The sequence below is a fragment of the Lepidochelys kempii genome, chromosome 10, assembly GCF_965140265.1.
Source record: "Lepidochelys kempii isolate rLepKem1 chromosome 10, rLepKem1.hap2, whole genome shotgun sequence".
NCBI classification, from domain to species: domain Eukaryota; kingdom Metazoa; phylum Chordata; order Testudines; family Cheloniidae; genus Lepidochelys; species Lepidochelys kempii.
The window spans coordinates 16,083,108-16,100,870 of NC_133265.1; the positions used below are offsets into that span (position 1 = coordinate 16,083,108).

The window sequence follows — 17,763 nt, forward strand, 5'->3', positions numbered from 1 at the left end:
GATGGGGAAGCAGTAGATGTAGTATATCTTGACTTTAGTAAAGTTTTTGATACTGTCTTGCATGACCTTCTCATAAACAAACCAGGGAAATGCAACCTAGATGGAGCTACTATAAGGTGGGTGGAAAACTGGTTTGGAAAACCGTTCCCAGAGAGTAGTTATCAGTGGTTCACAGTCATGCTGGAAGGGCATAACAAGTTGGGTCCTGCAGGGATCTGGTTCTGTTCAATATCTTCATCAATGACTTAGATAATGGCATAGAGAGTACACTTATAAAGTTTGCGGATAATATCAATCTGGGAAGGGTTGCAAGTGCTTTGGAGGATAGGATTAAAATTCAAAATGATCTGGACAAACTGGAGAAATTGTCTAAAGAAAATAGGATGAAATTTAATACGGACAAATGCAAAGTACTCCACTTAGGAAGGAACAATCAATTACAAACATACAAAACGCTGTTGCAAAAAAAGTGAACATCATTCTGTAGGTGCAGGTGTGTTGTAAGCAAGACACAAGAAGTAATTCTTCCGCTCTACTCTGCACTGATTAGGCCTCAACTGGAGTATTGTATCCAGTTCTGGGCACCACATTTCAGGAAGGATGTGGGCAAATTGGAGAGAATCCAGAGATGAGCGACAAAAATGATTAAAGGTCTAAAAAACATGACCTATGAGGGAAGATTGAAAAAATTGGGTTTGTTTAGTACATAATAACAGTTTGCAAGTACGTAAAAGGTTGTAAAAGGAGGAGAGAGAAAAATTATTTTTCTTAACCTTTGAGAATAGGACAAGAAGCAATGGGCTTAATTTGCAGCAAGGGAGGTTTAGGTTGTACATTAGGAAAAAATTCCTAACTGTCAGGGTGGTTAAGCACTGGAATAAATTGCCTAGGGAGGTTGTGGAATCTCCATCACTGGAGATTTTTAAGAGCAGGTTAGACAAATACCTGTCAGGGATGGTCTAGATAGTACTTAGTCCTGCCATGAGTGCAGGGGACTGGACTAGATGACCTCTTGAGGTCTCTTCCAGTCCTATGATTCTATGTATAATACACCTCCATACTACCCGACTTATTCCCCACCCCCTTCACACACACGCAAAATTAATTCTAGAAAATAAATCTTGGTCTTCACATTTTTGCTGTAGTTGTCTTTTAAAAGAATGGAAACAAAATCATATATTCCTATAGCAAAACTACCTGTGTTAAAAACAACACTTGGAATGACTAAAACAGAAAGTATGTTTTTAAATCTAATTTATTTTTCCCTAATTTATATAGTTTATTTTTTAAATTTCTCTTAGTTTGAACAGTATTTGTAGTTAGTTTCTTTCTTTCTGACATGGTAGCACAATACTCTAATGTTTGGGTTGGAAATACTGATGGGGCATGTTTAACACAATAACTGGTTTATGTCTATTAAAATCAGCAAGCAAATAATAAATATTAATAAATAATACTTTCCCCAAAACTTTTATAAAACTTAAATTTAACCTAAACTGCCTGATAGTGTAACTATTTATTTCTTAGGATGTTTTCTTTAATTAAAAAAAAGTGGCTAGTGATTTGTGTTTTTAGAAATCAGAGAGGAGCAGGAACCTTATGTAGTCCTCATCAGCCATCTGTATCAAGCTACACAAGCAGCTAATGGGACCACCACTTTCTCTGGGGACTATTCAACTTGAAAAGTCAGCAGATAGCAAATTGAGAAAGTGACTAATTAGAACACTTTTGCAGGACCCTGTAATTGAACATTACAACTAATGGCTTGTGTCTTTTCATGGAACATTATACAGGTTCAAAATGGGTACTCTGGTTCACTTTAATGTTCACACTCAACAGATTTTTTTTTCTGACAGGGAGCTTACTGTGCCCTGTCAGAAACCTTCATCCTTCAATGTGCCTGCTCTGTAATATTGTAAGTCTTTGCAAATGCTGCAGTTTAAAAATCTGAATTCTTCTGTCATCCAAGAGCTGCCATTCCGCAGATCAAAACAGCCATTAGCTGTTTGAACTCTAAGGTTTCCATGTAGAGGTCATAGGTTTTGGGACCATCTGCAGAGTGGCATCAGCAGGATCCCATTTATCCATACTAGCCATCAGATGTGTATGTCTCAATGAACTGGTGCATTACCTCAGATTTTGGAAGCTGCCTGCTGAAATATTGTATAAAGTCCCCTTCAAAACTCTAAAATAACATTTACAGCTAAAAAGAAAATCCTCACTAAGAACATATTCTTTTCTGTACCATCCCTCCACTCACTTCACTGAATTCGGGAATTCTCTTCAAATGAAAAGCCTTTCAGCTTCTTCCTTCATGTCGTCTATTGTTATATTGCTGTAAAAAGATAGCAACAGACAGATGTCATTGCTGGAAGTTAGTTTTAATAAATGCTTGTACATTAAAAGCCTGTTGTTTTGTATACAACTGGAGACTGTGTACCTGGACAATAGAGAGATACTTAAACTGGCTCTACGTCCACAATGTGAACAAATATCTTTGAAGAATGCTCCTCCATTTAAATTATCTTCAGAGAATACTGCTATTTTTTAGTAATAATTATTGTTGATATGTTGCAATATTCCACAGAGTTTTAATCAAGGATAATATTACTGTCAGACTTCTAAAATGAATGCTTTGCTGTAACAGATTGAAATGACCAAATCAACCACTAGCAGGCCTTTAAAATGGATCATGTTACTTTGTAAAGCTGTACCATTGTGAAATTACCATAGCTGTACGGACATACAACAAACTGCTGTTCACAGATTCCTGTTGCAGCTTGCCAAGTAAAAACCTTTTCTAACTGCCATTCAGTGAGTCCTGATTGAATTCCAGTTTCCACAAAATTGAGAGGATGAAAGTACTGTGAAGGCCATGTACTTGGCTCTCAAAAGAACAAAGATGTATGCTATGTCACTCAGCAGTGACTGCCAACCAACCAAATCCACCTCTCCAAGAGGCAGTAACTAGGTCAACGGAAAAATTCTTCCATAGACTAGCACCATCAACATTGGGACTTAGGTCAGCTTAACTGCATTTCTCAGGGGTGTGAATTTTTCACACTCTTGAGCAACATAGCTGGGTCAACCTAACCTGCTAGTGTAGACCAGCCTGAATATAAAGGAAACAGTGCTGTGCCTCATCAGTATATTATTGCCAAAACAGCCTGTGGCATCTCATGATATCCCCTAGGATGTACAAAAATGTTGATCACTGACAAGATTGAACCCTCTGCAATTCCACATGTCAAAGCTCTTGGGGGAAAGGGACAAATGTCCATCATAACTCTTTGGAGAGGAAAGAAAGAAGCCAGTTGAGCACAATAATATTGATTCCTGCATTAGCACACCGAAGAGTCAACAGAAGTTCATGATCAACAGTATCAAAGGCTGCTGACAGATCTGGAAGTATCTGCATTGTTATTTCCCCTTTGTTAATTGCCACAAGGTCATCCAGTGCTGTTCTGTGCCATCGCCTCACAGGAAGCCAGGCTGGGCAATATAGGATGCCAGCAGAAGCCAGTGTTGCTGGAGTTTGTTCACTATCATCTTCTCAATGACATCGCCCAGGAAGGAGAGGTTAAACAGAAGATGGTAAATTTGCTACATTGTTGGCAATCAAGTGTTGTTTTTTAAAGAGCAGTTTGGTTTACTGAATGTTTTAGTAGTGAGTATAAGGAAGAAGGCATTCACTGTTTCTATCAGTAGTGAGCCAAGGTATTCCCTGTCAGTTTTGACTACCCAGAAGGGGAGCAGATCCAGGTTACAAGTGATAGCAACACACCTGTGGACAAAGACTATTCAGACAAAATGCAAACATAAGATAAGGGGGTAAAATCCTGGTCTTGAAGTAAATGAGAATTTTGTTATTGACTTCAGTGGAGCCTGGATTTCACCTACGGTTTTTAGCAGCCTGGAACCCAAAATCTGCTGTCTTGTAATTCCACAAAATTTCCACTCAGGATGATAGAATTACTCTGAGTTTTCACTTGGTATAAGTGAAGTCAGAATCTTTATGAAAGTCAGGGATCAGATTGGGAAAAAAAAATGGTGATGGAATTTTTCCAAGCTCTGCCAACAGAATAAGCTCTGCCCACATGAAGACACCACTCATGGTAGATTGTGCACATGTTCAAAATATGATCATGCATGCTCTTTGGGCTTCTTGGGCTCAACTCCCGCTCAGTGGAGTCTGACTATAGGCTACACTGGGTGCAGCCAGACCAGAGGATCTGGTCTATAATCTCTATAAACACATGGACACTGGCAAATGGTAAAGTGTTTGGTTTTTTTTTTAACATGACAAGTATGGTCAAAGTTAAAATTTTGCATTTGGGTGATTTGGTATGAATCAGGGTTTTGAAGCTGAATACAGTAGTTAGTTGTGGTGGGGAGTGAGGCTGTTGCGGGTAGTCATTTTGAGGAGTGGGGTATGGTGAGGCATGGGAAAAAGCAGGACTATGTGGTATGATAATATTTTTTTACTTACTTTGCATAGGTGTAACTGGCTACACAAGATGTAGGGCAGTGGAGAATCAGTCCGTGTAAATGAACTCTGCTCCCCAGATTCTCCTCAGTGATTGTGTATGTGTGTGAACTCTAATCCCCAACACCCAATTCTCCTAGTGTGTATTTGAATTCTATTCAGGGCCTGAATTTGGGGGAGGAGTAGTGGTGCTCTGCACACAAACCAAGCTCCACTAACTTGAGATGCTACTTACAATGGATAGTGCACATGTTCAAAATATGATCATGTGTGCTGGGCTCCTTGGATCAACTCTCTCTCATGGGGATTTGGATGCACCCTGGGGCAGGGCTGAATTGAGACATAAAGATAACAGGCATATGGTGTAGGGCCATGGCTCCTGAATCATGCAATGACATCAGAGTCCGAATTTTAATTTAAAAAACGTATTTATACCTGTAAGTTTCTAGCCCTTATGATAGTGAACATTTTTTTTTTAAAATGTGACCCGTGATGCAGTGATGTCTGCCTGAGACTGCAAATAACTTCCAACAGAGAGAATAACAGCAGCCACTAGAACCAAGGAGAAAGCCACCTGGACTCACACCCACTAGGCCCCTGCTGCACTAGTGGGAGGACTGGGTTTGTTGTGAAGTTGTTAGGAATTAGGATGCCAGGTTGGACTCTTTAGGACTGGTTTGCCCTTGATGGGCCTCAGCTCCCTCCTGGGCTCTGACTAAGGTTACCAACTTTCTAAATGCAGAAAACTGAATGCCCTTGCCTCGCTCCCTACCCCGCCCCTTCTCTGAGGCCCCAGCTCCCACTCACTCCATCCCCCCTCCCTCTGTCGCTCTCTCTCTCTCCCACCCTCACTCACTCGCTCATTTTCACTGGGCTAGTGCAGGGGGTTGGAGTGTGGGAGGAGGTGAGGGCTCCAGCTGGGGGTGCAGGCTCTGGGGTGCAGCTGGGGATGAGGGATTTGGGATGCAGGAGAGGGCTCTGGGCTGAGTCTGAGGGGTTCAAAGTGCGGGAGGAGGCCCCAGGCTGGGGCAGGGGTGCAGGAGGGATGAGGGCTCAGGCTGGGGGTGTGGGCTCTGGGATGGGGCCAGGGATGACAGGTTTGAGATATAGGAGAGGGCTCCAGGCTGGGGCCGAGGAGTTCAGAGTGTGGGAGGGGTCTTTGGGCTGCTGTGGGGGTGTTTTAGTCGAAAACTGGACACCTGGCAACCCTGGCTCTGATCTTCTCTTCTGGCCTTTTGGCTTTACAAGTCAGACTCACAAAAGGCTGTTCAGATCTTCATAATGATCTCTCTCTTTTCTTACATGTTCTAGTTAACAAACAGTTAACACTGATATTTAATTATTGTAATTCATCTGAATTAATACCCTATAGGCATGTCTACACTGTAGCTGGGCGGTGTAATTTCAGGTCAGGTAGACGTACACATGCTAGCTCTGTTTCTTGAGCTAGTGAGCTAAAAATAGCAGTACCCCAAGCCACTGCAGCCACACTGCTATTTTTAGCATTCTAGTTCAAGTAGAGCTAGCATGTGTATGTCTAACCAAGCTGCGAATTACAGATCCCATCCACAGAGTAGATGGACCCATAAAGAGGAACAGGACAGTTCGCCTCACTGCCTCTGAGCTATTCTTTCAGGCTCTCTTTGCAAATTCATATATATGTCATTGCATTGGTTACACAAAGACTAGAGACTGAAAAATGAAAGCTGAGAATACTATATTCTCAAACAAACAAAAAAATTGTAGCTTTGCACCCAGCAGGATCCACCCCAGTTTGAGCCCCATTCTCCACTCTTTGTGAACCCCTCAGAACCCCATTATCTGCTTCATGTGTCTGTGTGTATATGTGTGAGAGAGAGAATGAGAACTATGCCCCATTTTGTTCGGTGCATCTGTAAGTATGCTAAACTCAGAGCCCCATTTTCTTCAGTAGCTGACATCTCTCATTGTTTTCAGTGGGACAGAAGCCAGGATGCCACCAATAAAGATGGCTTGTCCCATGGTGCTCTAAGGTTAGGAAACTTTACAGGAAACTGTGAAGGGGCAAGGGAATGTGAGGAGGAGGAGACTCAAGGGGCATAGGAGAATGTGGGGAGTAGGAGAGAGTCTGCATGAAGAGGGTAGAAAGGAGTCTGTAGGGGTGCCAAGGGAACAAGTGGACTAGCAAGAATACAGAAGAGGGATGCTGGGGAATGTGCAGGCAAGAGAGAAACTGAGGGGATGCAGGAGAATAAGGTGGGTCAGAAAGGAAGAATGTAAATTGTAGGAAACTGATGAAAAGGATGGAAAAATATAGAGGCAACTGAACACAAAGGGCAGGTGAGGAATAGGAGATTGTGTGGGAGCATGAAACAGTCAAATCTGGAAAAAAAAAGCTATTGGTGCTCTCTGCCCGCATTCACAGTAGATTATAAATATATATTCAAACTATCAAGATGCATGGTCTCTGTGTTCCTTGGGCTCAACCTAAAGAACTAAGGCTTTATCCTTAGTTATATCGGCATAGGTACATTTGTCAGGGGTGTGAAAAAATACATACCCCTAGCTGACATAGCTAACCCAACAAAACCCCCAGCATAGACACAGCTATGCTGATAGAAGGGCCTTCTGCTGATGTACCTAATGCCATTTATGGAGGCAATGTTTCTACAAAAAAACGCCTTCTGTTGGTGTTCACTGCATCTACATTAATGGGCTATGCTGACATGGTTATGCCAACATAGTCTCTGTAGTGTAGACACAGTCTGAGTAGCAACCAAATACACCAATAAGCTCTGCTTAGGCTGGCTTCTGAAGCTTCTGGGCTCCACTGGGCTTTCTGAGCTTGACCTGCTCTTATGGAGCATCAGTAAGGCTACGATTTAGTTATGGGTATTTTTAATAAAAGTCATGGACAGGTCACGGGCAATAACCAAAAAGTCACGGACTGGTAACCTGTCCATGACTTTTATTAAAAATACCCCTAAGTAAATCTTAGGTGCTGGGAGGGGATGGGGGGGTGCTTCAGGGGACGCTGCTGATCCTGTGGTGGGGGCTCTCTGGGCCCTGCTGCTGCTGTGGTGGGGAGGCCGCCCAAGGCCCCATGCCACTGTGGGGAGGACGGCCTGAGGTCCCCCTGCCACCGCTGCTGCTCTGTGTGGGGGTAGCCTGGGCAGGTGGTGGTGTCTCAGGGCCCCGCTACCACTGCTTCTCTGAGCGGGTGGCCCAGGGCTCCACCACTGCTGCTGGGGACGGGGGTGCAGCCCGGGGCGCCGCTGCTGCTCCTGGACTGCTATTCCAGGGCAGTGCCCGGGACCAGCTGCCTGGGGCTGCCTGAGCAGCAGCCGGTGCAACTGGCCACGGGGCCGCCCCAGCTTCTCTGGCGGCCCTGGGGTCAGCCGCAGCAGCCGCTGCAGAAGTCATGGAGGTCCCAGAATGTCATGGAATCCGTGACTTCCGTGAAAGACTCACAGCCTTAAGCATCAGATACCTTGCTGGGCTCTGCTAAGGCTTGGCCTACACTACAGAGTTAAATAAACTAACTAGTTTATTGGGGTTGGCTACTTTTTGGGGAAAGGAAGATGGTACTTTCCAGAGCTCACTCATTTGTGTGTTAAAAAAGTAATTAATTATGGATTGTAGATATTCCTAATATCATCCTCCCTCTCTTTTCTTACATGCTTTTATGAGCAGTGAAATAGTTGACATTTAAACATATTTTGACAGTGTTGACATGCAAACAATTTTACTTGAGCATCTGTGTTAGAACCCTTTGAAATGAATGGTGCAGTTCACACATCTCAGAGCTATTGTTTCAGGTTCAGTTAGCTTCAGAAATGTGAACTGAGTGTATGGCAGCAACTTGAGTAATGGTAAGCACTTGAGACTTCCTTTTCAAAGAAAATAAAAGCTTAGATTTTGGAGTACAAGATAGCAGCATGAAAGAGATGCTGGTACACCTAGTCTGAGCCCTGAATGGAGGCAAAATGTGAGGTTAACGGGGAGGAAAGTAGGACAGAGATACAGGAGAAGGATAGAATGGTAGCTTCCCAGCTCAGAGTTTAGGAAAAGCAAAGTGGAATCCTCATCCGAGTAGCCAGCAGTGAGCCCTGCATTTATGTATGTGTATTTAAGGCTGAATTATAAACTTGAAATGATACAGTGCAAATTGGGGATAGATGGCTCCCCTCAAACTTCAAAGGCTTAAAAAACTGAACACATATTTTAAAAGTTGTGATTTCTTTTAAAATCTCATAATTTTAAAGCTCATCATTATTTTCAAGGGGTATTGGATTCACTTTTGTCTGGTTGGGGTTGGCAATAGCCTCTTTCCTTAGCACGTGTTTGGGTTCCCTGCAGTTCATACAGTTCCCGTAGTTTAATCATGGCCTGTTAACAGGCATTTACGGCTCCATGCTGACCACACAGCTTGGCGACGGTCCCATGTTGCCTTTATACTTTGGTAACGCTCCCTTAACTGGCGTTTGCGGGTCCCTGAAGCGCCAGCCCTTTGCGCTCCCTGCAGCTTTGAGGACAGCACCTGGGCCAGATCGCTGCAGCGCCCCCTGGCGGTTCTCGCGGGAGGCGCAGGGGCGGTGCTGGTCCCTCTGTGACCCGGAGGAGTTCGCCCCCCCCTCGGCCGGCGCCGGGCCCCGGATGCAGGAGGCCGGCGGAGGGACGTCATTGTTCCCCGACGGGCTGGAGCAGGAGGCGGAGCGGAGCGGCCGGGTTGAGGCGGGCGCTGCGGAGAAGGGGACCCGGCAGCACCGAGCCGAGCGGGGCCGAGCTAGGTAACGGGGCCGGGGAGGGAGACGGGCCGCGCCGCGGCCTTGCGGAGCCCGGCAGTGCCGCGGCCTTGCGGAGCCCGGCAGTGCCGCATGCTGCCCCCTCCCTGCAAATCAATGGGCCGGGGGAGGGGCCGCGGCGGGCGGGCGGGCTGGCTGGCAGGCGGGGGCCCGGCCCATCCCACCCCCGGAGCAGCGGGACCCGGCCCCTTCCCCCTCCTTGCGGGCACTAAAGGGGGGAGGGACCCCTGGGCAGGGCAGGGCGCCGCCCCTAGGAGCGCGGCGGGATCCAGCTCCTTCGCCGCCGCCAGGCCCGGGGAGACCTGCCCCGGCGGGTGGCTACTCCCCTTTCCCCGTCGGGAGCCGGGTGTCCCGCTGCTCGCCGCGCTCCCGCGCCCAATTGCCCGTCCCCGCTCCCCTCGTAATGGGGGATGCGCCCGAGGGCGGGGGTCGTCGTCCCTGCCACAGGGGGCTGGGAGATTCGGGTTACCGCCCCCTCCTCCGCCAAGTCCAGCGTGGGGCTCCCGCCTCCCGTCCGGCCTTGTTACCTGCTGCTCCCCTTCGCGGATGTGGAGGGGGGGGGTCTCATGGTACCATCTCCCCCCGCTTCTGGCGTTACCCCCGGTCCCCCATCTTAGCGATGGGCGGGTTCTCTCGTGACCCCCTCCCCATCCCATTCTTCCCCTCGGTGTGTGAAGGGGGGGGGCGCTTCCCTTGTACTGTTACCGCCCCGCTTGGTTGCCATGGACACTGTCTCTCAAATGGGTGATTCCTTTACAGACGCTTCTCCTCCTTCCCTCGCCCACTGTCTGGGCTTCAGGCCCTAACGTGTGGGGGAGAGGAACAAACTGAGGCCGGCGCTCGGTAATTGGTCCATCTGCTGTTACTAGGCCCAGAGCTTGTGCCACCCCTTTGCCCCTCTCCTCTCCTTCCCCCCCCCCCCCCGAAAGTAGGCCAGGTGGCTGCTACTGAATTTGGAGAATGGGGGGGAAATTTGTCCCCCATTTGACTCTCAGACACAGATGACATTGGGACTGCAGTGTTCAGGGTTTGGTGTGGGTGATTTCATGGCACCAGCACAATAGAATCATGATGGGCAATAGAGTTGGAAAAGGCCCACTAAACCACCCAGTCCATCTCCCCAGCTGCTGCAGAGTATAGGCCTTCCCAGGGAAGCTGTATCTGTTGTTTTTGATATTAGGAATATATTACTGATACTGGGATTATATATTTTGGGGGGAAAGGAGAGAGAATTGTAGCTATGTTTTCTTTCAGAAATATTTCAATGCAATGTCTAGTGTGCCAGCTGGTTGGCACCCTCTACCTCTAGAGGTGGCTTCATTTCACTAGTGCTTTATGTACTGTGTGTAATTGGGAAAGTACTTTGGGCTGCATCTATCATGCACATTCTATCCTCCCCAAATTCTTTTTACATAGTAGGACCATGGATGTAAAATGACCCAAAACCCTGATGTTAAAAGTCTATGGTGTGAATAAATGAAAATATTCAGGCCAGTAATGAAAGCATAAGGTCATTCGTGGAGGGAGTGAAATTGTAAGGGAAAAAATGTGTTCAGCTGAGAACTGAAGTCAGAATGGAGATACCGAGATAGTCATTTTGGATCTGTTTGGAAGCAAGTTGTAGCTTTGGAATGGAGGTGGAGAAAGACTTCAATTTGTACCTTTTTTCAGACTTTCCCATTGTGTAACTTGCACAGCCTTCATATAGGTGATGCTGTGAGACCATAATGCTTTCAAGTAAAGTATCTGCATGCTTTACAAGACAGAAAAATGTTTCTTTGAAGTAACTCTAAGGTTGTGACCCATAATTGGCTTCCAGTTAGGGATGGAATAATAGCCTTAATTTTGTATTTCTTAGCTTTGATGGTTTGTTGCTTCTTCCTTACATTTATTTATTTACTGTTTTAAAAAAAACCTGACTTTTAAAATCAGGCTGAGACTAGAATGCAACTTTCTTTCCCCAGTTGTTAGATGGCTATAATGTAAAGCTCTTTTTTGTATGTCAGTAATATGTGGTTCCACAATGTTAATATATGTATATTAAAAATCATGAAAAGGTGTGATACATACCAATTTTCCGTCATTACCATTTTATGTTTTAATTTTTTAAGAGTGCACTCTAAATTAGAAAAAGGTTCTTGCGTAGTAAGATGTATAGATATAATTTAAATATCTGAAGTTAAAACACTTTTTATGTTGCATTATTTTAAACAGGGCCAAATCGAGTTTTGTAAATATTGGTTTTATATATTTTATATATGTATATACTGTATATAAGCGTTCCTGGGTGCTGTGATTTGTGTCAAGTATGCAGCCAGACCAATGTTTACAGTCAGGTTAAACTGATAGGTTTCAGAGTAACAGCCGTGTTAGTCTGTATCTCACGAAAGCTCATGCTCAAATAAATTGGTTAGTCTCTAAGGTGCCACAAGTACTCCTTTTCTTTTTGTTAAACTGATAGTGGTTTCTAATGGAACTGCTGACATGATCTTAACAACAGTGATGCAAAACTCCATGCTGCTTCTAGTGGAAAGTAATTATATCTGTTGTTACTTTCTTAATACTGTGCTGGGGCAGATATTATAAGACATTTCTTGTATAAGGAAATACATTTACAATAGCAAGTGGTTTCAGAGATAGAAAAATTTGTAGATGTGTGTGTGGAAGAATGTGTGCAGGAGATAATATAAATATCAGTAGTCCTGTGCTGTTCAGTTTATTGACTTAAGAAGTTATCCTGAGATAACCGTTTTAATTTGGACAGTAGATGTTAGACATTCGGAACAAGTGATGGATTTAATTTATTAGTAGTAGTAATAGTGCCTAGCAAATCTGTAGTACTTTTCACCTGGAAATTTCAAAGCATTTGTCAATCACTAATTCTCAAAAAAGCTTAAAAATAAGAAGTCTTGACTATAGTGTTCTTATTTTGTTTAAAATACTCAGTTTGTATTGGTGGTATTCTTTTCTTTTTCATTTCCTTTCACTCTTGTCCTCTTCTCCCCCCCCACCCCAGTGTATTGATGAATATTATTGAAGCATCTTTTGTTTTGGTTGAGAACATGAAAAACTGGCTTTTAAGGGTATGGCACTTGCACATTGTGTATCAGGGCTTGCATCTGCAACTTGGTGATCGAGAGAATCTTATCTGAGACACAGGGAGCCAGGGACCTCAATCTAAGTCATCTTTTAGTATCAGGATGGCTCCACTTCTCAATAAAATGAGTCCATAAAGTCTACTTAGAATTCTTTAATTTCAATTTTATGCATTTTCTTCTTAGTAATGGTGGATGGAAATGTCTAAATGTTGGGTGAATCCACTAGCATTCAGAGCCCAACCCCCTCATATAATTAAAAATTGACCCTATTTAAAATAGTTTCTCACTATAATTCTGGTATATTACCAAGCATACTTGGTAATCTTCATGTAGAATGAGCCCTGTAATTTAATTAGGAGTTTTACTCAGAATTTGTGGTTTTGTGTGAGAACCTGGACACTCTCTGTTAACATAGTTTGTTTTATTTAACCTCCTTAATTTTTTATGAAAAAACACTTCCATCATATATCTTAAAGCTGTTTAAGACATGCCATCTCATTCACGTTACAAGAACAAATACAAATGCTGCCATCCTTACTTATGTTAAGCTAATATGGCTGCTTGTGTGAGTAAAAGCTGCAGGATCAGATCGTTTGTGTTGAAAAAGATAATGTACAGTCTTGCTACAAAACTTGTTTTGATAGAAAGTGGTAACATATTTACTGCACATGCTCAATAGCACATATTTAAAGGGACAACATTGCAAAATTTTTAAAATATTACTTTTTTAGTTACTACCCCTGCATGCAAGTTTCCCTGACAAATTTGTGGTTTTAATCACATTTCCTTAATTTTTAAATAGGTTTCTTCTGTTCTACAGAAAAATTAGCACAAACTAGTGTCAAATGCGCAAAGTAAACAAACTGGAAAAAGAACTATCCTTTGGTCTAATCTTTCAGTTTACAATAATAGGTGTAACTGTGGTATACTAAATTGTATGTTAAAATGGTATTTGTTTCCAAAAGTATGTCCAAACAAATATTTCTATGAAGGTCAAAAAAAAATCCTGGAAAAAATAGGTATATAAATCTTTCTTCCCCCACCCCACCCCCAGAGGGTGTTCCTCTGGGTATGTCCCATTCTCAAAGTCCCTGTGATATGTGGTTCTCATAAATGTTAGGTGGGTAAGACATAGCTTCTTCTGCAGCCCGTCAGCAGTTCTGCAGCAGACAGGCAAATAAAGGCGTTTCTTTTCTCAGTATCTGGGCTTGAGCATATTACTTCTGTAGTGCTTCCAGATTTTGCCATCTTGAATAAAAGCTCAAGATAAAAATACTTGGACGCTTCACCACTAAATAAAACTTAGTGTAGTTTTTAAGTACCGTTTGTTTGTATGCAAGTTCGTTATGCTAAATATAAAATGGCACAAGATACCACTAGATATATAGATTTCCTCTTCAGTCGGTTTACAAACTTTTAATGTCATCAAATGCAAAAATGGCTGACCAATTTACACTTTTGTGCAGAAAATACTGTTGCAATCAAAGCTGAATGCAAAGTTTTCCCAAGAGGTATTTTCACAAGGGTTTGCTATTAAACAATGCTGATTACTGGAAAAAAATCTCATGAAAGTCAAAAGTGGTAGTGGTGTAATTCAGCTGAAAAACTTTGTTTAGTGTGTCTTAGTGCATTTTTGAAACATTCACATGAAAGACTTAGTCCTCTAAATTATTTGTAGAAAGAACGAGGAGTACTTGTGGCACCTGAGAGACTAAGCAGTTTATTTGAGCATAAGCTTTCGTGGGCTAAAGCCCACTTCATCAGATGCATGCAGTGGAAAATACAGTAGGAAGATGTATACAGAGAACATGAAAAATTGGGGGTTGCCATACCAACTCTTAACGAGACCAATCGATTAAGGTGGGCTATTATCAGCAGGAGAAAAAATCTTTTGTAGTGATAATCAGGATGGCCCATTTCAAACAGTTGACAAGAAGGTGTGAGTAACAGTAGGGGGGAAATTAGCACGGGGAAATAATTTTTAGTTAGTCTAATGACTCATCCACTCCCAGTCTTTATTCAAACCTAAATTAATGGTGTCCAGTTTGCAGATTAATTCCAGTTCTGCTGTTTCTCGTTGGAGTCTGGTTTTGAAGTTTTTTTTGTTGAATAACTGTGACTTTTAGGTCTGTAATTGAGTGTCCAGGGAGGTTGAAGTGTTCTCCGACTGGTTTTTGAATGTTCTAATTCTTGATGTCTGATTTGTGTCCATATATTCTTTTGCGTAGAGACTGTCCAGTTTGGCCAATGTACATGGCAGAGGGGCATTGCTGGCACATGATGGCATATATCACATTGGTAGAGGTGCAGGTGAACGAGCCTCTGATGACGTGACTAATATGATTAGGTCCTATGATGGTGTCCCTTGAATAGATATGTGGAAAGAGTTGGCAACGGGCTTTGTTGCAAGGATAGGTTCCTGGGATAGCGTTTTTGTTGTGTGGTTGCTGGAGAATATTTGCTTCAGGTTGAGGGGCTGTCTGTAATCGAGGACTGGTCTGTCTCCCAAGATCTGTGAGAGTGAAGGATCATTTTTCAGGATAGGTTGTAAATCTTTGATGCGCTGGAGAGGTTTTAGTTGGGGGCTGAAGGTGACAGCGAGTGGCGTTCTGTTATTTTCTTCGTTGGGCCTGTTCTGTAGTAGGTGACTTCTGGGTACTCTTCTGGCTCTGTCAGTCTGTTTCTTTACTTCAGCAGGTGGGTATTGTAGTTGTAAGAACGCTTGATAGAGATCTTGTAGGTGTTTGTAGATCTTGTAGGTGTTCAACCCCTCAGACAGAGACAACCCCCATTTTTTCATGTTCTGTGTGTGTGTGTGTGTAATATAATCTTCCTACTATATTTTCCACTGCACGCATCTGATAAAGTGCGCTTTAGCCCACAAAAGCTTATGCTCAAATAAATTTCTCAGTCTCTAAGGTGCCACAAGTACTCCTCATTCTTTCTGCTGATACAGACTAACACAGCTACCACTCTAAATTATTTGTGTGTCCTTGGCAAAGATAATTGGTTTAATTAAGGGGAAAGTGTAACTGTTACCATTCTTTTCCTTGTTGAGTGGTTTTTCATATAATATTAGTTCTCATATCAAACAGAACTTTCAACTCTGTGTTTCAGAGATGAACAATGACCATAGTTGACAAAGTATCTGAGTCTTCAAACCCTGCAGCTTGTCAGAAACAGCCTTGTAGCTCCGTGGTACCCTCTACTGGAGACATGGACTCAGCCTCTGCAAGTTGGGGTGCTGTATCATCTTTGGAAGTTCCAAAGCACAAGATCACTTTGGGACCAGTACCTGGTGCTGCGGTTTATTCTAGTTCATCTGTACCTGATAAATCCAAGCCTTCAGCTCAGAAAGATCAATGTAAGTATGTCCTGTACCCCTCCCCATGCAAATGATGAAAAAATAAAACCAGTTGCCATTTAGTAGTGTCTGCCATCCTCATCTTGCAGTTCTTACTCATTGGGGTAATCCTATTGATATAAAATGGGACTATTATGATTAAGGACTGCAGCAGCAGACTCTAATCTTGTGAACCATGTGAGACAGCTCAAGTGGCCAATGTTGTGAACTTAATTTGAATATGTTTACGAGCAATATAACAAACTTTTCGGGGCGGAGGTGGTGGTTCTTCATTACTTATAGTATGCTTATTTACTCAAGTGCTTATTTCTGTAGAGAAGGATCTGTTTTATCAGTGTTGCTTTTTGTGGCCTGTATTATTTAGAGTTCTCTGAAACATAACATTCCTCCTAAAATACTTGGTGTCAATATCCACATCACAGGAGGAGAGTGAAAAATTATTCTTGTTAACCTCTGAGGATAGGACAAGAAACAATGGGCTTAAATTGCAGCAAAGGAGGTATAGATTGGACATTAGGAAAAACTTCCTGTCAGGGTAGTTAAGCACCGGAACAAATTGCCTAGAGTGGTTGTGGAATCTCTGTCATTGGAGGGGGCCTGTAATCTGAGCCCTGCCACCCAGTGTTGATGCCCTCAGGCTTGGCTTCCGCCCCGGGCTGTCGGGCTTGGGCTTCAGCTTCGGCCGTGGGCCCCAGCAAGTCTTAAGCCAGCTTTGGTGACCCCATTAAAACATGGTCGTGACCCAGTTTGGGGTCCCAACCCACAGTTTGACAACCCCTGGTCTAGTTATTACATAGTCCTGCCTTGAGTGCAGGGAACTGGACTAGATCAGTGGTTTTCAAACCTTTTTTCTGACGACCCAGTTGAAGACAATTGTTAATGCCCGTGACCCAACAGAGCTGGGGATGAGGGGTTTGGGAGGGGGCTCTGAGCTGGGGCAGGGGGTTGGAGTGCAGGAGAGGGTCAGGGGTCTGGGCTGGGGGTGCAGGCTCTGGGGTAGGGCTGGGCATGAAGGGTTTGGGGTGCAGGAAGGGGCTTTGGGTTTAGGGGGGGCTCAGGGCAGGGGATAGGGGTGCGGGGTTGGGGCTCAGGGTTACCTCCTGTGCCTCCCAGTCAGCGGTGCAGCTGGGGTGCAGAGGGAGACTTTCCGTCTGTCCTGGCACCGCGGACACGCTGTGCCCCGGAAGAGGCATGCAAGCAGCTCTGCGGAATTCTCGCCTGCAGGCACTGCCCCCCAGCTCTCATTGGCCAGGAACTAGCCAGTGGGAGTGCAGAGCTGGTGCTCAGGGTAGGGGCAGCACGTGGAGCGCTGTGTCCCCCTTGTCTAGAAGCTGGACCAGCTGCTGGCCACTTCCAAGGCGCAGCGCGGTGTTGGAACAGGTAGGTACTAGCCTGCCTTAGCTGGGCAGCACCGCTGACGGGACTTTTAACGTCCCGGTTGGCAGTGCTAACCAGACCCGCTAGGGTCCCTGGGTGCTGAGCAAGACAACCCAGTGCCTTACATGCCGCGAGGCAACCTGAACTTTGAGAAACACTGGACTTAATGACCTTTCAAGGTCCCTTCCAGTCCCACACTTCTATGATTCTATCATTAAGGGCTACTTATTGTGCTTGTTACTTGCTTACTTTGGTATCCTGTCATACTTACACTTTTTATGGTTTAATAATTATAAGTTTTCCTTGTAATTTACAATAAGGAAAAAAGATTAATTTGAATTATGAGTCAGATTGAGGAAGCTAGATAAAAAAGGACTTGCTTAGTTAGGTTACTGAAATCAGGACAATAATTAGTCTTTGTTGTATTGTCCCACATTAGTGCATTCTACTGTCTTAATTTTTTCCAATTGGCATACAAAACCATATCTTTTTACTGAGCTTGAGTTGACTTGAGAACTTGCTTTGTGGTACTGAGGCAGTCTTTAATACGTTACTCACCAAGTGACTACTAGAATGTAGATTATTATAATTAGTTTGGTTAAAGTTCTTCTAGATGCTCATGCATAAGGTAATGTTACTTTAGCATGATTTTAA

At 43.9% G+C, this 17,763-nt stretch overlaps 1 protein-coding gene across 2 annotated transcripts in view; it reads left to right on the forward strand.

The window, feature by feature from the left end:
* The first annotated feature begins 9,166 nt into the window (after window positions 1-9,166).
* The window catches only part of USP42 (ubiquitin specific peptidase 42), a 42,106-nt gene continuing 33,509 nt past the window's right edge, over window positions 9,167-17,763 (forward strand). For both annotated transcript variants that reach the window (XM_073362140.1, XM_073362139.1), the window contains exons 1-2: window positions 9,167-9,255; window positions 15,486-15,732. In XM_073362140.1, coding sequence (XP_073218241.1) covers window positions 15,495-15,732 — 238 coding nt within the window. In that variant the 5' untranslated portion in view covers window positions 9,167-9,255; window positions 15,486-15,494. The remainder of the gene's footprint in view (window positions 9,256-15,485; window positions 15,733-17,763) is intronic.